This window comes from Diuraphis noxia, unplaced genomic scaffold (assembly GCF_037042655.1).
Source record: "Diuraphis noxia isolate RWA-SAM2 unplaced genomic scaffold, SU_Dnox_SAM2 contig0001, whole genome shotgun sequence".
NCBI classification, from domain to species: domain Eukaryota; kingdom Metazoa; phylum Arthropoda; class Insecta; order Hemiptera; family Aphididae; genus Diuraphis; species Diuraphis noxia.
Window position 1 is genome coordinate 93846378 of NW_028301711.1, and position 24358 is coordinate 93870735.

Consider the following 24358-nt stretch of genomic DNA (forward strand, 5'->3'; position numbering starts at 1 on the left):
AGTTTTCGGTGGGAGAGGGGGTTAAAGGGTATGTAATAATAAAATAATAATAGTAAAAACAAACTCACAGTTTTGTGGAGCACAGTCTGGCCAGTTGGTCCTAAATAGTTATAATATTGTCGGTAACAACAGGCAAAAGAATAATATCAATAAGAATAATATATTAATTGGCCTTTATGGCTCATAAATAATAATATAAATGAAGCGCATTGCGCCTTCAGAACAAAAAAACAATAATAATAGTGTCCGCGATGATAAGCACACACGGTAACAAAATAACAATAGTAATCAGGGGTGTTCCCATAGGGTATACTCTCGAGATTTCTTTTCAATATTATGGGTATACTGCGTATGCTATCAATCATAATGGATATTATAGTGATTATACCATTATTATACCTTCAATATTTGTAAAGATTGACGAAATTTAGTAATATTACGGGAATGTCTAAAAAATTTGGTTAAACATTTTTTTCATATTATTGACACGCTCTTTACTGGCTTTACTTCTATAAACCATAAGAAAAATATTTTTATTGTATTAAATGTTTATATTTGATGATAATATTATAATAGTATACTCTCAAAAAAATTAAAGGGAACACCTCTGATAGTAATAATAATAAGTGACGATTTGCGCCCACGATATAGGAAATTGAACGTACAACTTTTTAGGTGGGTTCTCGAACACACTAGAAAATGTAATATGTTTGTAATTTATAACAACCCACTTATTGGTAGCGATTAGCGCCCACTGAAAATACAAAAATTGATGGCTATTTGAGCCACAAGGAATATATATTATATTTACAAGCGATTCACGCTTGTTAGCGTTATAATAATATTGATGACATTAATTGACTGTGCGCAACGCAGGGGCGTCATTTGGGGGGTGGTAGGGTGTGCGGTTGCACCCCTTACTTTTAGAATTTTACAATTGGTCTGCGCCTTGCTGAAGCCTAAAGTAATGCACGAGTCACGAATGCACAATTATTTATATGATTAAAATCAAATTGTAATAACCGGTCTATAATGTATGGAAATAATTGAATGCAGGATAATATACATATACGTATGTATATCTATTTTTATATGGCCTGGTGAAATTTCAACATGGCCTGCTTGAAACTTCGCACACCCGAAAAAAAACCTGAAATGACGCCCCTGGCGCAACGAACTGCGTGTAATACCGCGGCGGCTTATGCTGGCCGGTGCCCCGTTGCGGTCTAATCTATACATATAATATTATATAATAGCTAAAACAATAATAATATGATAATGATGTGTGATTGTGCTTGAGTGAACCGGTCGGTGGAGGAGGGGTAAAGAATATTTAATTGCCAGATCGTAGTATTGCGAGCATGTCGGTGACGGCATCGCGAATGGTAATGTCTTAAGAGGAAACTTTATTGGACTAATATTATAATCTGATAATTATCGAAAATTATATCTCGGTAAATGGTCGGCATCCAGGTAAACGTTGCGTAATTAATTGGTTATCGGCATTTGGCGTTCTCGCACTCGCAGGCACATGTCAGATTAAGTTATTTTAGGAAAAAGTATTCAGTTACTCTTCGTGTAAAAACATACTTCGGCTGTGACAAAATTGTGGGACTTAGGTTGGTGTGATTTTAATTCTGTAAAAATCCTAAAAAAATTTAAAACCTCCTCTAAAGAACGAATGAAGAACTTTTTTATAAATATTAATTTATTCAATACATATGATTGAACGAAAATGTTGTAAAAACTGTAATTTGTATGATATTATAATACTGTCAAAAGTTAAAACTTAAAAAAATTACTCCGACCGTTCTACAGAGGAGATGTTTAGAAATTTTATTATTTTTACAGCATTAAAATCGAACCATCCAAAGTCTCACAATTTTGTCATAGCGGGACTTCTAAAAACGATTTTTTTTTAATCGACTGGAACCACCTTAATAATACAAATAATTCTGTTATTTAATTTTTGATAAAATTATTATGTATATTGCCTTATAATAGATATATTTTAATTGATGAGATAGGTATATACATATATAATATTATAATATAATCATTGGCACAACTAGGGGGGTGCAAAAGGGTTTTTAGCACCCCAAGTTCTAATTTAGCACCCCTTGATATTTTAGATCTAACTATTATAATTATAATGAAATAACATCAATTTTATGTTTTTAATAGTATAGCACCCCACGTTTTAGAGGTCTAGTTGCTCCTATATAACATATAACCATTATTAAATTGTTATTCAGTATTTAATTTAAAAAAAAAATTGTTCAAAGATTAATTGAGATACGTGTAGTTTAAATATTTAATAATTATATAAAACAAAACAGGTATGAATTATGTGTTTATATACACTGTATCTAAATAATGATAAAAGTTAAATAACATTGATAATTATAATTTAAAAAATTAGAATGAATCAAAGAACGCTGTCGCTCTCATAGGCCTTCTAACGGGGTGGGCAAGATAGGCCGTGGCTCACACTGTGGGCTATGAGCCGTACTGTACTTGTTATACATCTTGTGACCTGAAGAATTTTTATCATGAAACTTTAATAATAAAATTACAAATTACAATCTTCAATGATAGTTGGTAAATGGTAATTAATTAATAATAAATTAAATATATTGAAAAATTGAATGGATGAAATATCTTAAAGTATCTAGATCATAATTGGTTTGGCCCACCCTTTTGCATATATAAAAAAGCATAAAATTAATAATACTCATAATTCACTCAAAAACTGAACTATAAATTGAAATACCTATCGTAAAATATCTACATACAAATACAGATGTTACGAACTTAAAACACGGAAATAACAAATGCCTCTGTCATGTCCTTTTAACTTTTACCTTATTGAGTTAAATTTATGGTTTGCTAGGTACATGCTGTTGACTGTGACTGTTGTTTTTGATGTTAACTTCTATAACTTATAGATCATGTATTTTCCTAACTTAACTTGAATTAATTATTTTTATTAACTTGCAGCCAACCTTTGAGTTCCGTAGTAGCCTGCAGTTAAGTACCTACTATCTAGTTTCTACCTGTACAATAGAATAGGCTCCTTGTATGTTGGTAATTTTTCAAGCAGATTATTGTCAATAAACATCATTAATTAAAAATATCAGTTATTTAATTGATACTTACTAGACAATTGATTTAAGTAGGTATTTAATAATTGTTAAGTACTTGATCGAGTTTCCAAGTACTAAGAATTAAAAAAAGTTGTAATTATTAATGTACCTACCTACCTATCACATTTTGTCATTATATGATTAATGGAAAATTAACAACATTATTATTACTGTTGATTCATTACTCGAGCATATTTATTATAGCCTATATATTAAAAAAATGCGCAGTTTTCCTTTAGTGAATATGTTTTGATTACCTACATAAAAATCTGTTTCTAAAAAGTTAATATTTAATGGTTTTATTTCACTGTAATAGCATATATGATAGTGAATCTTGTTTTCCAAAATAAATAATACATTTATACTTATGTTCAATTGTATGTAAATAATATATTTATACATATCACATATAAGACTAAATATTATATAGGTATATAAACACATTATAACATATTTTATAAGCTGTTAATTGTAACAAGACCCAATTTTGCATTTTCAAAACATAAGTTCCGTCTTAATGCATCTTTGTACAAATTCTGCCAATTATTCTGTATATCTTTGAAGTAGTTTAATTGATAATTTGGCGGCTGTAAAATTTTTTAGATTAAACTTATTATATTTATGTTATTTTGGGAATAAAATGTTTTTGTAATGGTTTAGGTACAGTTATTTTATGTTGCGTCATAAAATGGATCCGATTATGTATTTCGTGAAATGTGGAATCTGCGTGAAATACTGTTTGTTTGATTTTTTTAATACTTTCTTCCACCATGTCGAGTCCTTGGCAATTTCGAAAATGAATATTTAACTGCTTTTCTAATGCCTGTAACATAAACAATTAATAATTAAGTCCGTATATAGCATATAGGTACCTAATAATAGGTATATTGTGTCAGAATTTTGCTAACTATAATTTGCGCCCAGATGAAAAATCATATTTGGTACCCATATTCAAAATTGAATTTGATAATATAATTTATTAATTTAGTTTCAAAAGTTTGGCTAAAACCACGGACTAAAACATTTTATCTTAGTCCGTAACTAAAATTGATACAAGATTGTAAATTTATTTCGTAGGGAAATACGAATCTTACATTATTTATGTCATATTACCTATTTAAATAGGTACTTAATATTATAAATAAACATTAGATAATGAATATTATTCAAAAAATCAAAATTTATCAGATACCTTGGTAATATATTTTTTTAATTGTACAAATAAATAACTCATATATTATTTAACCTACTAATTAAAATTTCAAGATTAGGGAGTACCTCAAGTGTTTAAAGTAGGGCTGGCGGTATTCGAAATTCTGATACCGGTATCCGGTATTTGTTTACTACCGGTAACTACGGTATTACCGGTTATGCGCTAATTACCGAAAATACTGAGATGCGGTAATTATCGAAAATACCGTACTCCGGTAATTACCGAAAATACCGAGGTGCGGACTACTTTGTTTCTTTACTCTCTCAATAATCCCGTCTGTCTCGACGATGTCCATTAGTTTATAGGTTAGGTCCGGAGCGGACGGGAGGAGTACACGGCTTCAATATTTTTGGTAATTACCTAGGTCCTAAGAGCTAAGTGGCTAGGTACGGTATTTTTGGTAATTACATAGGTTAGGTATTTTTGGTATTTACCGCACTTCGGTATTTTCAGTAATTACCGCAACTTGGTATTTTCGGTAATTACATAGGTACGGTATTTTAGGTAATTACCGCACCTCGGTATTTTCGGTATTACCGTGGAACGGTATTTTCAGTAACAACGGTAATTACCAAAGCACGGTATACCGGTATTCTGAAATACAGAAAATACCGGATACCGAGATTTTTTAAATACCAGTAATTACCGGTATACCAAAAATACCGCCAGCCTTAGTTTAAAGACATATAGTGCCGTATACAGGATTTTAATATGGCGGTTATCATATAAAATATTTTATAAAAATCAATAAATTTAATGAATACACTTTCATTTGCATTATTGAGGTATATTATTTCAATTTTGTGTTTGTTATTTCGTTGGAATAATTTATATATATAATGATTTCCTCTCCAATATTTAATTATATTCTCTTCCACCCAGTTCAATTGATTATTTAATGCCAGAAAAAACCAAATTTACACATTTACAGATTTCTGTATTTGCTAAATATGTTTTATTCAATTTAGCAATTAACAATTAACACGTGCATTATCAGGATATACTATGTTTGATTTTTAATTTTGTAAGAAAACATAATTTAACCCACGCCATCTAGAAGAAAAAATATTTTTATGTTTAATTCTAGTTTCATTCCAAGAAAACTATTTACGATACATATCACTTGAGCTAGTTAAGCTTGATTAAAAATATTTCAATTTCTTTTTATCAATTTTGAATACAATTTAATAATGATATTATGTGAGTTACAGACACTACATAATATGTTAAACCAATATTAATCAGTTCAAGCCTTTTAAAAGTTTATAGGATATTTCTAAAGGAGCCCACCGCTGCCATCCAAACGGTGAACAATCATTCAATGAAAGTCAAATTTTCAAATGATTTTACTTTTATTTCGTAACTAATTTAGTTCGTGTTTATATCATTATATCATTCATTTGATTAAAACTGAAAAATAAAAACTATACCCTGCAAGAACTCTAATGTATCTAGTATCTGATCTTAATTGATTTACATACACTTCAGTCATTTATATATATTAGTCTATTTAGTTTGACCTTGAAGTTGAAGGCATCCGTTTCTTTCTAACACATAACGTTTATATAATTCTCTTTGTCACTCTTATATTGTATAAACAGCTGATTAAAGTAATTTTAATTTTCCGTTTTGTGAGCAGCTGCAGCATTTAAATTATTTATTTATTCTCATTTTGAAATATAAAGCATGAAATTCAATACCTATACATCAGATTTGGAAGTATTATTAATAAATTGTGGCAAATCTTCGCATATGCTGAAGATGTAAAAATAACAAGAATTGAAAGTTCCATGAGAGAAGCCTATTCTAATATTGAAAGCAAGGGAAGTTTTATGGGATTAAAAATTAACGCAAATAAGACTAAATAATTTATATTATCTGCAGTTTAACAATTGGTGAGAATAATTTTGAAACAGTAGATTGATAAATGTGGATGATAACAAATTAAAAATATTTCAAAAAATTAGTAAGAAAAATATATAGTGCTGGGTTGGACGAATAAAGTTGAAGGATAAGAAATAAAAACGAAATAGAACAAATCTTATAAAAACAAAATATAATAAGATTCATTAAAGTAGGATGAATAAGATGGTTAGGTTATAAACAAAGAATGGACAAGGAAAGAATAGATAAACGAATAATGCATGCAAGAATTGAAGGAGCAAGAAGACAAGAATGACCAAGAAATAGATAGTTGGATGAAGTAAAGAAGAATCTGCAACAGCTGGGTATACAGAATTGGAGAAACGTAACTAATGACTGAGTAGAGAAGAATTGTTTTAGAACCCAAAGGTCGTTATGGCCTGTAGAGCTCAGGAGTAGTGTGTAGTAGTAGTAGTATCGTGTATCAGTTCCTATATGGATTCTATATCAGTGGTTTAAATATCGAAATATATGATCATAACAGATTTGATATTTTATTTATATTAAATATAATTATTATATTTTTATTAAGTTTTGAACATCACTAGCTAGTTGCCAGTGACGGCTCGTAGATAGGCGATCGCCCCCCCCCCCCTTCTAGAATTATCATTTATTACCAATTTACAATTTAAATTTCTCATTTATATTTTAGTATAATACTGTCAAAAATAAAAATTGTGTTTCCTTCATTTACACTAATACATATTATGAAAACATTATCAGATCATGGGAGTTTAAATTCGAAGTTTGAATTCGACGCTGTAGCTTCTGAGAATCGATAACCAATAACAATTTGCCGGGACCGGCGAGCAGCACATGCGATGCTTGGGCGATGTTAAAAGTCGCTCGTCATTACTCTGGTTGGAATACAAAAACTAAGAAGGGGGAACACAATAATAATACTGCCGCCGGGGCGATGATTTTAATCGCCCGTTGGCCGTTATACACGAATTTCGAACTTGCGTATTTATTATTTACTTTGTGTGGTCGTAATTCTAGTCAATTATATCTATAAAAAAGTGTTGACAATTTAAAATATATATATATATATAAATTAATAATTCATATGTATTAAACTATTAAACAGTTTAAAATAAATTATTATTATTAATATTATTTGTGTTCGATACTTTCCATATATAAGCAATTTTATATCGCCCTTCCACTTTCAGAGCACACGAGCCGCCACTGCTACACCGGATATTAAACGACGTAGTTACATAAATTTTGAATCTTATAGAGATGGTATTTTTATCAGGCAACGAAGTGCACAATATCAGCTAGTATATCATAAAATATATTTTTAAATTATTTAATAACAAAAATAAAAATATATTTTTTAATTTATCTCCATTAAAATAAGCTGGGAACTTGTCCACTTTACCTCTCCCTCCTTAGCACCACTTTGTGCGTACCTATCAATTAAACAATTAGCGATATATTTTCGATCAATATGGTATAGTTACCATTATCCTTTGAGAAAACTGTGCCATAATATCATCACATTCGAGTATCAATTGATTCCCGTAAACTGAATGCCAAAAATCACACCTTTCACGTAGTACCACGATATATTCCGAAACGTCGATTCTTATACAACCATAGTCTATATGCAACTGACATTCAACACGGGTTGATAACGTAAGGAAATATTTCAGCTTCTCTCCGTAATTAGCCAACGTAGGATTTGTCTCGGAAAACTGATTGATTATCAACTTGTTTCGTTTTTCAAACAGGAAACCAAATTTTGCAAACCTGGAACACATTACGAAGGTTTACAAAAACTGTATTACTTATATATATACCTTACCTAGGTATGATATAGTAGGTATTTTATTAGGTATTTTTTTAAAACTTAAAGTTATAATTTGTTTTTATTTATAAATAAAAAAATTGTTTTTCAAAATTTGTTTTATTATCGATATCTGATATATTGACACATGATTTTTATGTTTAATATGTGGATTGTGGTATGTGGGTATAAGTTAATAAGTAATAACAGTTGTAGTCTGTAGGTACTATTATACTAACATAACCATGTACAATAAACTAAATAACTAGGATAATAAACAGGGTCATTAGTGGTGTGTGACGGAGATGCGGCTTCTCGTGGTGCACAGATAAGTAGTCATTAGATATTACTCATTATTAAATTATAAATTATAATAAACTAATTATTGTACTAAATCATATCTTATCTGAAATACAATATCCACATCTCATTTGTTCAAATAATTAATATAAAGTGAAAACTCGTTATATTCTACTGCAAAAATATAGGTACTAGTTTAAATTATTTTAATATTTTATACTAATTAAATGTTTAATTACATACTATATAATATAGTCATTGTAGTGTTGGTAAGTTTTTCAGTAATTGGTAAATTTTTAAGATTTTTTTTCCATCGTTCGGTGACAAACAGTAATCCTTAATTAATTTATATATAAGTAATTAGTATAAGACATAAGTTACAAGTTAAAGGCTATTTTTATTTTTTTCTAATGAATTATAATTTAGTAATTTTTTAAATAATTTTCTTGCAGTTGTGAGTTTTTTAAAATTATATTAAAATGCATTTACTCAATTATTTTACTAGGTATAGAATAAAAAAGCGGGTAAGTCGTGGATGTCGCTCTGCTGTACAGTAGGTTACTGTAATGGATGGGATTAAATTTGAATGCAATGATAGGTATCAATGTAATACGAAAAACGATTCTGAACGGAGATGATTTGTCAGTCTAGGATATATTATATTTAAATATTGTCATATATTCTATTTTGAAACAAATATTTTATTTTTCAATTAAGACGCATTTTGCATAAGGCACGGTTAATAAATTAGTGTAGTTATCATACAGTTATCATAATTCATAATACCTTAAATTATCATAGATATACGAATACCTGGTTTGAGGATAAATCGTAATCATTAGGTACGCGATTTCATAAAAATTTAAAACTCAAACGCTAAAAACATTTTTCCTATAATGACACTTTTCTCTATAGCTATTTGAAGCAAAACTTATGGAAAACTTGGTGTTAAATTGTATAACCTTAGATATAAATACAAATAATATTATGAATTTTGAACTACAAAATAATTTGCAAATATTCATGGTTTTAACGAATTTTGGTAAATATTTGAAATTCAAATGCTAATAAAAATTTAATTTGAATTTCCGGTGGACATTTTTTTGTTATAAAGATTGAAAAACTTGTAGGGAGCCTTGTATTAAATTTTCAAATCTTAGGTATAAAAGGTAAATTTTTATGAATTTCTAGAATAAAATAATTTACGAATTTTCGTGATTTTTACGTATGTTGTCAAAATTAAAATTTGAATGCATGTAAAAAAAAATGTAGCTATATATTTCTTTTATTTTTCAACTGCTAATGTAAAAATATATTATGAGCCTTGTATTAAATTCTCAAATCTTAGAATTAAAAAGAAAAACTTTTATGAATTTCTATCTAAGATAATTTGAATATTGCCGTAATTTTTACGTATTAAGTCAATATTTGAACTTCAAATACTAATAAAAAAAATTGTGCCTATGTATTTTTATAATTTTTTAATTAATTTAAGAATAACTTATGAGGAACTTTGTATTAAATTTTCAAGTATTTTGATAGAGCCAAAAAAATTTTATCGACACTTTAAAAAAAAATTTCAGAAAAATTGAAAATTTAATTTGTCTATATTTACCTCAAAAAAAGTCAAAATATATTGAAAATTAAATAATGTATATAAAATGCTAATTTAAATAACTAGTAAAATATTCAGGTATCAACGACTTATACTTTTTGAATAATAACAAATGTTTAAAATCGTTTGAGGATAAATCGTTATCGTTACGCTATTTCGTAAAAATTTAAAATTCACACGTACCTAAAATTGTTCGTATACTGACGCTTCGAGTTTTTTCTATAGCTACTTGAAGAAAAACTTATGGAAAACTTAGTGCTGTATTTTTAATCCTTAGTTATAAACACAAAAAATTTGATGATTTTTCGACTTAAAAATTATTTGCAAATTTTCGAGTTTTCAATAGATTTCGTACAAATTTGAACTATAAACGCGCTTATATAAAAAATGTGTGACTAACGATTTTTAATTTTTTTTATCTACAATAAGAACAACTCATAATGAACCTAGTATTAAATTTTCAAGTATTTTTGGACGTCCAACATTTTTTTACCGACACTTCAAAAAAAAATTCTCAAAAAAAGTGAAAATTTCAGTGGTCTATAAATAAGTCAAAAAAAGTCGAAAATCATTGAAAATTAAACTGTATATAGATATCACTAACATTAACATTTGGTGAAAATTTCAAGTATTTAAAGTGATTAGTTTTTGAATAACAACCATATAAAAATATCGATTTGGTCGAAAACGGGTTTTGCGTAAAAATTCCCGTTTTTCTGTCATTTTTTTTTTTCTCGATTTTTTTAAAAACTGCTGGAAAATGTTTACTTTTGACCTCTATAATGCACCAAGGATATTCACTTTTACATCGGAAACCACCCCCAAAGTTTGAAATCGAAGCATTATTTCGACTAGTTATGCTGTACACAGACACAAAAAAAAAAACACACACATGATTGTAAAATCAATACATTCATCACTTCGTTCAGAATCTAAAAATATAGTAAGTATTTATATATTTATAATTATATGATAGAATTTATTAAAAATAACAAACTTAATTAATATTTATAATTAAACTTTTTTATTGATTCATGAAATAAATAGTAGTTACCTTAATTGCCTTCAAACGTCTACCACTTGCAATAACACGCTTATAGTTGAAACTTTTAAGATGAATATAAAAACTGATTATGATGTGTTTGTAGATTTTTAGTCATACATTTGAGGGAGTTTTTAAGGAAGCTGCACTATTTAAGTAAACAAATTAGCTTTAGATTGGAACGCAAAATTATTTTTGTGTCATCAGTGTACCTCTACTTTTTTTTCCTAGTCCAGCACTAGGTAAAAGCATTTAATTTAATTGAATCGAATATAAAACAATATTTCATTAACTCTAAGCATACTTTTACATTCGTAATTCATTCTGTTAAGACTTTTCAACCGGATAATGTACTATCAGTTAATTATTTAATTATCCACTGCATCTCAGTTAAAAGTTTCCACTCCAACTACTCCAAGGCTTAAATTTAAAATGGATATTGCTCCCCACATTCATTAAATTATGCACTCAGCTAATTTTAAACATAAGCCTACATATCTACACACACCCGTCATTACAATATTATACGAAACAATACTTCTGCACTGCTATTTGCAATCGGTTGACGAGTTCTCCGATTGAACTGTAACATTCTTTTTTTATGTCATACAAATTTTTGCTCTTCGCCACGTGAGTGTAATATGTATAGGGCAAATGCGATTCGTCGGTCCCAATGATATTGACAAACGGACACAGAACATTGGTGGTTCTTAGCCATCTGGGTATGGATTTTAATCGGTTAAAAGTGTCGTCCATGGCCTTTATTAACGTGGCATAAATGATGTTGATATTAGGCACAAGGGTAAATTTATCATCGATCAGTTGTCCATTAATTACGAAGGCCAAGCGATCGCCATCCAATATATGTTTGTATGCATTGCAATTATTCCAAACCATTCTGAAATTAGTCAGTTGGAGTTTAAACACTGACACAGGTAATCACTAACTAGCGCACTTCAAACGCATTTCTATTTCCTTCCACTCACGCAATAAAAGCTTCGTGTAACGCGTTTTCGTATTTTTCATACAATAAACGCATGTGCTTGCGGCCACCGATTTCTAAATCATAACAAGTTTTTTCGATCAAATTTAATGCCATAGCTATGTAGTTCATCGAACATGTTATAATGGACATGTTTTGGTCTCCTTGTATTGTGAACTGGTCGAACAACACCTTGATCATAAGAAATTTGCGCAAAATTAGTTCATATCGTTATTTATAAAATCTGGTTGTATTTAAATACAAACAAAAATATTTTGAACTTCATCATTTGAATCCATATTGAAGAACTTCAAATTTTCAATTAACTTAAGCTTTTCAGATATAATTGTTTGAAACTAAATAATAAAATACCTACGAGATTATTAGATATTACATTTTACATTATTCAAAGTCGTGTTTACTAATTCAATTTCATTGTAAATTGTGTTGAATATATTTAGGGACCGTAAACAATGTTTCATGAATTTCGGTAGCTGGAATGATAAATAAGTATATCTCTTTTCGAAGCCGGGGCGCATAGTCAGTTTTACTTTAGAAAAATGACGTTCCATTGCCAAAGCCTAAATTAATTGAAGACAAATAAATAAACACGTAAAATGTATTGAAAATAAGTGTTTTGACGTTAATATTAATACCCAATGTAAGTATCTAAAACTAATAATAATTTAAAACACATATTCTTTTAAAAAAATTGACATTCTGTTCACTATTAAATCGTTATATTAGATTACAAGTAAGGAATACTAACAATTGGAGCATCCATTCTACCCACTATTTCATTGTACGCTTCCGTTAATGAGTCAAGAATCTTTATATTGAGTATTATCCGTTGTTGTTTTTCTATCAAGTTCATTATAATAATTGGTAAATCATGACCTAAGAGATGGAGGTGTAGTGCTGTGTCTATGACAAAAAATAATTCTTTCTGAAAACCATTTTAATCGTTTAGAATAAGTTTTTGTTATTGATTTATGATTTATATTTACATACGTCGAACGTGGACACGAGTTTATTCCCGTGTAAAGTCCACAAAGCGCATTCAACTAGAGTGCCTTCAATTTTAAGGGCACCGTGCAACCATTTGTTAACTACGTTACTTTTATATTTTAAGACATGTTCGCAAAATTTTCCGTAGACTAATAATGTCTAATAATAATAAGCATGGCAAGTTGAATAATGTTTAACATTTTTAAAGAAATACGTACTTTGGTTTTTTGAATATGGGGAAATTTTGGTGTTGATTCAACGATTCGAGCAGTCCTTTTCGCTCTTAAAAATAGGTCTTGCACTAAAATGATTTTACCTACCATTGGAGGCACACCAAAAACTAATTGTGAGGATTCTTTTAATGACTGCATGATGAAATAAACGGTGTTTATGATTAACGCGTGTTAATGTTCAACAATAATTATTAATTAACTCACCATAAATTGTGTGTTATAATTGTTAATTTCTACAACGAACTTTTCTAAAATAATCACATACTTTGGACGAAGTTTCTTTATTAGTGTGTGCCGAATCATCATGTTTTCGAAAAACTGCAATACTTTAACATCATTCATTGCACTGTTTGAAATCTTCATCGATTGGCTGATTTTATCATAGACGTTATTTTCAAAAAGATAAAGAAACTTATCCATTATTTTTATCCAAATTTCTTCTCTATTACTATCGTAGACATTGATTTCCAAATCAAAGAAAATACGGGTTATGTAATTTTTAATAAATATTTGGCTTTCCGAGTTATTTTTAAAAATATGACTAACTTCAGGGCTCATCAACATCAGTTCTATAATCTATGTAAATTTTATATAATATAAATCAGGTAGTTAAAAAATTTTTATCTAAAATATTGATGAATTTAGGTATTTAATTTACCTTCATTATTTTATCTAGATCACGTACAATTAAACGAACAAAATATAATCGATGGAATATTATGTCCTCGTCAAACTCCCAAGCCCATCGCCTGAAATAAATGGAGGATATTGCTTCAATATCCTTTTTACATTTAATATATGTCGCTTCCCATTGGTCCAAAATGTACAATCCGTCTTTGACCAAATCTATAGCTTTAGACGTTTTGTATCTGTATACCAAAAATGATTAATACAAATGTATAAGAATTATATCAAATGAATCACATAATTATCTAAATAACTACCTACATATTCATATATTATAAGTTCAAGCAAAGATAAGTAATCAGAAATTTGGAGCTCAGGTGTTAGTGTTTTTCCTTTCCTGCCACAAAAATTATTTTACTTTTTCTACATAGAAAGAGCATCGAAGCTTTACTACAAGTAATAACATTTATGTTTACCACTAGTAATAACAACTTATATGTTATCAACAATCGACATTGTCGTTATTCTTTCTGGCACATTATGTCATCTTTAAAATGTAGTTTCAAACATAAAGTTCCTACCTAAGTTTATTTATAATCCATTTGACCATTTATTACAAGACAATGAATATTTACAGTTTACCTACACTATTTTTTGTTAGCTTTAGTAGAACTATACCTACTTACCGAATATCATATCATTATTATCGATATATTTTATTTATAGCCATGGTTTCAACTGGTGTTACAATAATAGAATATTATTAAAAAAACAATTAATAACCAATATAAGGATTTATTAGGAATTTGATTTGTGGAGGGGGATTATATGATTTTAGCAAAATCTATAATCTAAATTATAATAACAATTTCGATGTGACGAAATTTAATACATTTATTAGCGATTGTAATTTTGTATTTAATTTGGACATTTATTTTAGTGCCTTAATAACTTTAATAAGCTCAGTGGATATATCAAAATTATTTGTATTCTATTTTGTAGATATTATTTAGAAAAGTTATTAGATATTAGTGATATTGCAGACATTGCAGTGGTAATGCATTGCACGAGTATTAGGTAGTTATTATATGCTTCTCCCAAATGTTACCAATTGTGATTACCGGAATATTTCGGGTATGTTCAAAGTTATAGAAACTCTATCAGCAATTGAATTTGAAATTGACTCGAGTAAACGTTCCATGTGTTTTTTCCGACTAAACAAACTTGATGTTAACCACATTAGATTTAAATTGTTGTATAGTGGTATGAAGTTTTCTACGATATTTGTAAACTGTGCGTTAATAATTGACTGAAAAGAAAATCATATTATGGTGTGTAAATGGAGGCACCTATAATAGTATTTAAATTGAAAATGTATAATGCAATTTATAAGTACATCAATTCCACCGTGAATCAATTTCATGAAATACATTGTGTTTCTAACAGTAGTATCATACATTATTTGGAAATCGTTTTTTAATTCGTTAAATCTCCTCAACGTATATAAAACAATTTGACTGTTGATAATTTGTTCCAAAATACTTATGCATTTTAGCACCACTTTGTCACTCAATAATTGTTCCAATATCGCTTTAAAATTATCATAACGCTTTTCCCAAAAATCGTATTCTTTGATAGCGGACGCGTATTGAATTCTTCCACCCTATATTATATCCAATAAAAGAATTCAAAATGATTTTGTAAATATACAAATAAAAAAGTTTTAGAATACGTAAATTTAATAAACGTATCCCAAATATTTTGATTCGAATACTTTATTCAATAAATAAATAAATAAATAATAATAAAATATAATTTGTTAGGTTTCCTACCATTACGTCTTCGATAAAATGTATTTCTTTCTGCAATGATTCCATCCACGAATTCATCAAACTTAACAACTGATCTATTTGCTTCGTATTCAAGTCTTTCACGTTTGTATTTTTTTCAATAATCAACGATAGCTCATCAGAAACAACTAATTTGCTTGTTAAACTAAATATTGTATTGCAGTGTAAATGGTATATAGTTTAATTTTGTGCAACGTTGTAAATTTTATATATATAAAATAAGTACTCTAATTACAAGTAAAGATAGGTAGGAATACATAAAATAGTGTAAATTGGTAAAATATTTATAAAATTGAATTTTAATTGTGTTGCCCATGAGTTTTACATTTTAAAAAGCGTTTTAATCAAAATAAAAATTCAAATAGGAATACCACATAGGTCAATCATTATTGTTTATTCTTTTATTAGTTTATACCCACAATAAAGTAATGATATTGATAATGAAATAAAAATAATAATAATGATAAAAATACTTTTTTGAATAATACATTTTTATTAATTTAACCTAAAGTAACCTAGTACACAATTATTATAAGAAACATATTTATTATTTAAAATAACTAAGTAGGTATGTAACAATTAAATATAGATCATACAAATATAAAAAAGGAATAACAGATTATAAAAAACCAGGTGAACACGCTTTGCTGTATGATAGGTTTTGAGTGTAGTAACTTCGGTGTCGATCGTTTTTGAGATAATAATGATAAATGTTTGAAATTTTAATTCAAAAAACCATTCTAGAAGACCCTCAGCTAGTCCATATGTCAAATGAGTCTCTACTTCTAAAGATACTTTTTAAGTTTTATTAAATGTTTATTTGAAATTAAAAATGTATATACATATACATGTTTATACAATTAGCTTAAATAGGTAACGGTCCAACATGTGACCTTCAAATGTTACTCGACCTACCAATAAGATTGTGTTGATCTACAGATTTCTATATCGTGGTTATTGTCATTATGGGCTTTCAATTATATTTTCTTTTTGTTCTCCGATACTCGTGATCATTAAGATGACACTACACCCGCATGTGTTGTCTTGTTACGCTTAGCAGATCACGTTTACCTCCGTTAGTTTAAAATTTAGAGTGAATGGACCTATTATAAAAATGAAAGGCGAGATTATTATCTGGAATATCTCAAGAGTTTTTTATTACAATTTAATTTTAAAGCGAGTTATGAATATTTTAAAATTGTAAATTGTTTGTACATCTAAAAATACTCATAACTCGCTTTAAAATTAAATTGTAATAAAAAACTCTTGAGATATTCCAGATAATAATCTACCTCTAATGTTTATAATAGGTCCATTCACTCTAAATTTTAAACGAACGGAGATAAATTTAACCTACTGAGCATAAAATTTACTATGATATGCACTTGTATGACGGAGACAACTATCCTAAGTCAGTACAATTCCGATTTTATGTGTGCCCTCGTTTTGTGAATTCTTATGTGAGTTTTAATTTGTGAATTTTTATGTTTTCATTCAAAATTACATCAACTATTGTTCATCTGTATAGGCATATTATTAAAGATGAAGTGACATTTGCTCAATATTTAAGACTGAGAATTATTTCTGGTCGATAATCCGATGGCATATATAAAAGTGGAGGGCGGTTTTGTATGGAATGGCCAACTTGTGGAATATTTAAGAAATAGTAAAAAACGAAATTCAGGTGGTATAATAAAAAAAAAAAAATTATAACATCACGATGCACAAAACGCGGTTGCAAGACAACAAATAGTTTCGTTCTGGATTAATTTAGTTCTAGTAAATCAAGCTGTAAATTGGACTGTAAGAATTAAAATCACCATTATTGATTGGTATAAACTTTGTAGATATACCAGTATACTGTTTTTTTTTTGAAAAGATAGAAAATGGATGGTTACAGTGGCGTCGAACACGGGCGCAGCCCGTTTCGCCCAAAATCAACCTTTTCCGTATCGACCAAAGCCATTTTAATCGTTTTCAAATTAAGTTGGCAATGTTTTTTAAATAATATAATACATATATAATTATATAACTTTTGATATTATAATTAGATATTTTTAAAAAAAGTCATAGGAAAAGTTTTTATAAAATACATCATATTTAATTATATATTATTACAGTTATAATACAAAAAACACTATAATATTATTTTTTACAACAACTACGAGTGTAATATAGCAGTTCTGGATGTACTAATTGGTTGCTAATAATAACTGAGATAACTTGTAATAGATACCTATATAACGTCGATAATTTGAGCGGAGGACGGCTATGATAAAATTGTTATCGACGAAAACTTGTTGGGCTATATAATCAATTATTAGTATCGTTGGCAGTTTTACAAAAGTAGGTATCTTGTTAATCACAACAGTATTTTTGTTCATTGACATGTTTTTATGAACAAATTGTAAAAAATGCTCTAAAAACTTAGAAAAAGCACGTCAAAAAAATCGTCAAAAAATGCGTTTAAGGTTAATTTTATCAAAAATGCTATACAAAATTATTTTAAAATAATCAGTACTTTTTTAAAAACGGCTAATAATAATAATAGAAGTTATATAATATATAGTATTATATAATTAAAAAACCATTGCCACTTAATTTGAAAACGACTAAAATGGCTTTGGTCGAAACGGGTATCTGAGTGAAACGGGAAAAGTTTATGATTTTGGGCGAAACGGGTGCCACCCGTCGAACACAGTATAAAGGTGTGACAGCGGTCACCACTTTTTAAGGGGTGGGTAGGTCGTAGGTACCATACTACCGTTAGGTGTCACCTTTGCCAAACAAAAATAGCAGTACCTAATAGTATATTAACATTGTATATAGTAAAATTGTATAGCACTATACCTAATAAAGCAATTAATAGTAGTATAGCCACAAATTAAGATATCTTGTATACAATTTGTATGCCTGTATTCTATTAGTAATATAATAAGCGGATTAGGTATATAAATAACATGCAAGACGGTCTCGGTGACATGTAAGTGCATTCGCAGTTTTATCTTTCTATTTTGTCTTAATAGTTTCATTTAATTTACTATTGATAACAAGTCAATCTAATTGGCACCTAATCGTATCCTTTACTCGTCTTTGCATTGGTCATAGCTTACTTCCTCACCATTCTTCTAAACTTAATCTGAACTCTTCCCCTCTTTGTACACTACATCACGACGAATCGATATGCGATCTTGATCACATCCTTTTCAATTGCCCTTCTCTCATAACTAATAGACAACTCCTTTCCTCTTTTCTTTCTTTTTTAGGCTATATTTCTCCCGATTCTAATATTCTTCTCAACTCCCGTTACATCCCTATCATCCGTTCTCTTATCCAATTCATTCATACCGCTGGCTTCCTCATTTAACGCTAATATTTAATTACATTGTCTGTTAATTTTTTTTGTCTGTTATTTGTTTTGATACATAATTATTTTATAATTGCATTGCTATAATTATTTTTTAATAAAAGGAAATTTAAAAAAAAAAAAAGATAACAACCGACTATCAGCACCCAGCGATAATTATTGGGAAAAAAATACGCAGTACGTGAGACGCTCCTTACAACTGGGCAGCATCTCTTCACTATGTTCAATGATATTTGTGAAGAAATGAAGTTAAACTGGAGACAGCATCTTGTTGGTCAGTTATTTGTTGGAGTTGCGAGACACTTATAATGGACTTTAAGCGTTCATTAGAGAAAAAAATTCAAGTGCAATATATGTTTGGTGTTGTGCACGTCGTTTTAGCTTGGTTATTGTGGTTGACGCTTTAAGTAGTTAGGCCTTGAAGCCCGTGATTTGTTTGGGAACCTAGAGCTACTGTTTGATTTTATTGGAAGTAGTAAAAAAAGAATTGGTCTTTATTCTAATTTTCAAAAAACCCGTTACCTGGAAACCATATACCATCATAGTTATTATGATATACTTGTCCAAATTTACAAATCCCTTTTTCAAGTAAGAGGAAGTATAACTGTGGCCGTTCACAATAAGCCATTAAGAAAAATAAATAATTCAAACAACGAAGATTCTGGTGAAAATAAAATAGTACATACGTACAAATAAAAATTACGGGAATCGTATAGTAGGCTTATGGGTATTCGAAATTTACTGGGAATGGCCAGATTTATTATTAGAATGGTGATTTTTTATTATAGAAAAACGAGACCGAGAAACTCTTTTATAAATTATTATTGTTGGCCAACGATATCAACAATTCGATACGATAAGGATATCGTGGGTACTTTCCGAATAATTTCAATATCGAAATCTAATAATAGTTATCGAAAATATTGCGATATCGGCTCGGAACAATAAATTTGACGGATATTCACTTTTATTACTTTTATCTACAATATAATAAATTTAATAAATAAATAAATAAAAAATAAATAAATAGTTCACCATACTAAACAATTTACTCTAAATTTAGTGTCAGTTGTTAACTCGCGGTGAGACCTGGTAATTGTTTAAATACATTAATTTATTTAAAATAAATACTCAATGAATACTTTTCAGTTAGTACAAAATAATTTATAATTGATAATTAATTTACATTCATAATATATTAACATAATATGTATTATATACTTTTAATATGGTTTTAATAAACTAAATAATATAAAATGTAACTTGTAGGTAATTATACAACAATTTAAATCGATATCGATTATTAAAAATATATCGTAGGCCAACACTACAAATTATTGAAAATGATATAAACACGGGATTTTCACATAAGTCTAAATTTTTTTTATTTCTATTTTCTGCTGATAATTTTTTTGTTCATTGATTAAAAAGCTTGATAAAAGGTTTTTCATAAGATGGACTTATAGGCTATAGCATTAAAAACAAACACAATTTTTTTAGTATACCTGAAGAAGTAATGTACCTTATTGTACCTATTTGTAGATAGAGGGTCTATTGTCATTTAACAAATGGAGACTTGAAGTTTTAATTTTAATGAAATTGTATATTTAAACAATATTGAAAATATAACGATTTTAATTATTTTGCTACAGCAAAATTATTCACAAAAAATATTAATCAGAAAAATTTTAAACTTGACATTAATATAATTTATAAGTATTCCTACGTATTAGTGTATTATGAATTAGTATCAGTGCCGGATTTAACCATTGTGCCGCCTTAAGCACAAAATAAATTGCCGCCTTTATTATAAATATTTTTCTAGTCTAAAAAATGTTATTAAATCATACAATTATTGTTTTTTTCTTTATTACTTTAAATTTTAATGATGGAAAATAAAAATATACTGTTATAAAAAAGCATACATATACATTCATAAAAAAAAATTTAATTATAAAAAATATGATATAAAATATAATGATAAAAAAACATGGTAGTAATAAATACTTAAATAGGTAGTTAATTATTTTATTCAAAATTAAATAGTTAATGTCTAGTACTCATCGGCTTTCTGCGCGACTTTTGAGTCGCAAAATCATCTATTATGGCATCGAAGTCCATTTTGTTCTCTAGTTCAGTTTCAATTGCCAATAAACTCAATGAATTTAGTTTATCTCCTTCCATACTTGCTCTCAAATAATTTTTTACACGTTTTAACGTAGAAAAAGACCTCTCGGGTGAACAATTAGTTATTGCCATACATATTATATAATATAATAGAGCAATAAACTCTACGATTATGAAATTGAAAAATATAAAATATAAATATTACCACAATCCCGTTGGTCTAAAAACATTTTATAATTAGTTGCATTTATTTTAGTTAAAATATAATATTCAAAATTATTTGCCGCCCTAAGCACTAGCTTATAGTGTTTACTGGTAAATACGGCACTGATTAGTACTATTATTTTCTATGCTTTTTGAAATGTCTAAAATATTTAGACTATTTTAAGATATCCACATTGTTTCAGACAAACGTAGAATCAAACAGAGAAGTCAGGCAAGGATCTTACATATATATTTTTTTATGGCTTACCTAAAAGAACACTAAAAAGGTATTGTAAAAGGCAGTTACAATGGTATAATTAGGAATTTCATTTGTGGAAGAGAAGGGGCTTTAGGTTTTTAGCAAAATATGTAACCTGCCCGTATAACCCCACCAAGTATAAAATGTTAGCAGTAAAATATAAGTTATTAGGGAAGGATCTATCCCCTCACCCCCTTAATTACGCTCCTAATATTTTAAGACTCATACTCATAGATAAGTTTTGTACGACAGCCACAGCCATATGTCCCATCATTAAACTATTCTACGGTACCTATGTGGTAATGTGGTATTACGGTACATGATCTACTGATATTTCTGATATAAGTTAATAATTATAATATTATTATAATAAATTATAAGGAATATGTTAGTACTTATAATATATCATGCGATGTTTTTGTCAAATATTAGTTTAAAATACCGTATTACATATCTAATATTCTACTATCTACTACCGATATGATATTTTTCACAATTATTATTAGATAATGTGCAATTATAATATTCTATTTACTATATGGGTGATTTTTTAAGCATGTTCATCCTATTTTAGATTCTGAACGAAGTGATGAATATATTGATTTTACAATGATGTGTGTGGTTTTTTGTTGTGTCTGTGTACAGCATAACTAGTCGAAATAATGCTCCGATTTCAAACTTTGGAGGTGGTTTCCGATGTAAAAGTGAATATCCTTGGTGCTTTATATAGTTCAAAAGTAAACATTTTCCAACAGTTTTCAAAAAAATGACAGAAAAACGGGAATTTTCACGCAAAACCAGTTTTCGACCAAATCGATTTTTTTATATGGTTGTAATTCAAAAATTAATCGCTGTAAATACTTAAAATTTTCACCAAATGTTTATGTTAGTGTTATCTATATACAGTTTAATTTTCAAAATGTTTTGACTTTTTTGGAAATATTTATAGATCACTGAAATTTTAGATTTTTTTTAAGTGTCGGTAAAAAAATTTGAGATGACCAAAAAAACTGGAAAATTTAATACAAGGTTCCTTATGAGTTGTTCTTATCGTAGCTAAAAAAAATTAAAAATCGTTAGTCACACATTTTTTATATAAGCGCGTTTATAGTTCAAATTTGTACGAAATCTATTGAAAACGCGAAAATTTGCAAATAATTTTAAAGTTGAAAAATCATAAAATTTTTAGTGTTTATAACTAAGGATTAAAAATACAGCACTAAGTTTTCCATAAGTTTTTCTTCAAGTAGCTATAGAAAAAACTAGAAGCGTCATTATACGAACAATTTTAGGTACGTGTGAATTTTAAATTTTTACGAAATAGCGTAACGATAACGATTTATACTCAAACGATTTTAAACATTTGTTATTATTCAAAAAGTATAAGTCGTAGATACCTGAAAATTTTACCAGTTATTTAAATTAGCATTTTATATACATTATTTAATTTTGACTTTTTTTGAGGTATTTATAGACAAATTAAATTTTCAATTTTTCTGAAATTTTTTTTTAGTGTCGATAAAATTTGTTTGGCCCAATAAAAATACTAGAAAATGTAATACAAAGTTTCTCATAACTTATTCGTATAGTGATTAAAAAATTATAAGAATAAATAGGCACAATTTATTTTTATTAACATTTGAAGTTCAAATATTGACATAAATTCGTCAAAACCATGAATATTTGCAAATTATTTTGAAGTTCAAAAATCATAAAAATTATTGTGTTCAAAACTAAGGATTAAAAATACAACACTAAGTTTTCCATAAGTTTTTCTTCAAGTAGCTATAGAGAAAACTCGAAGCGTCATTATAGGAAAAATGTTTTGAGTGTTAAATTTTTATGAAATCAGGTATATGTATATCTATGATAATATAAGGTATTATGAATTATGATAACTACATGCAATGTTTTTGGAAAAATTGATTAACCATGCCTTATGCAAAATGCGTCCTAATTGAAAAATAAAATATTTGTTTCAAAATAGAATATATGGCAATATTTAAATATAATATATCTTAGACTGACAAATCATCTTCGTTCAGAATCGTTTTTAGCATACAATGATACCTATCATTACATTCAAATCTAACCTACCCTAGTCAGAGGTCCACCCCACCACCTAATGTACAGCAGAGCGACATCCACTTACCCGATTTTTATGGTTAGGTGTAATTCAAATTCAGATTTTTGAAATTTTTAAATACACTTGAAGATTAATTTTTCGAATCATTGACATATTTTTTACCACTTACGAATTATTCTGTGACAATACAAAGTTCAGTTTTTCAAATAGGAAACTCCCTTTTCATTTGTTATAGGTAAGCAGATATTTATTTTTGTTTTTTTTTTTAGAGTTTTGATGTCTCAAATTAATATAATATAATCATACAGACCCGACATGACTAGTTAAGGGTTAAAAGACACAATGAAATCCATCAATACCGGGCATTAAGGGGGAATTAAAATTTTGTCCGTTATAAAGAAATAGACGTAAATAGACGTTTTACTATACCTACTGTACTTGAGATCTTACCTTTCAACAGAAGATGATTCGTCGAAACTGATCATTTTGAAGAGTTAGAATGAATATTAGTTGAAAAAATAATATTTTTTTCAATACATGCTACAATATAAATATATATGTTAAAAATAAATATTGAAAATCAT

At 28.1% G+C, this 24358-nt stretch overlaps 1 protein-coding gene across 1 annotated transcript; it reads right to left on the minus strand.

The window, feature by feature from the left end:
* Positions 1-3580: 3580 nt before the first annotated feature.
* LOC107170720 (dynein axonemal heavy chain 10-like) lies at positions 3581-24259 on the minus strand. Its single transcript, XM_089217151.1, has 16 exons — positions 24225-24259; positions 15714-15876; positions 15278-15544; positions 15003-15190; positions 13913-14123; positions 13459-13830; positions 13240-13386; positions 13025-13180; positions 12783-12959; positions 12436-12594; positions 12280-12369; positions 12018-12205; positions 11570-11929; positions 7749-8037; positions 3811-3969; positions 3581-3733 (listed from the first exon to the last, which is right to left on the minus strand). The coding sequence occupies exons 1-16, from the start codon at positions 24257-24259 to the stop codon at positions 3602-3604; spliced, it is 3093 nt and encodes a 1030-aa protein (XP_089073277.1). The 3' UTR covers positions 3581-3601.
* Positions 24260-24358: the final 99 nt, after the last annotated feature.

Coding starts and splice junctions, on each gene's coding strand:
- LOC107170720 (XM_089217151.1), bottom strand. CDS start 24,259: ATGATCAGTTTCGACGAATCATCTTCTGTTGAAAG. Junction 14,124..15,002: donor AACATACCCGAAATATTCCG/GTAATCACAATT, acceptor TTTGGTATACAG/ATACAAAACGTCTAAAGCTA. Junction 3,734..3,810: donor TGACGCAACATAAAATAACT/GTACCTAAACCA, acceptor AAAATTTTACAG/CCGCCAAATTATCAATTAAA.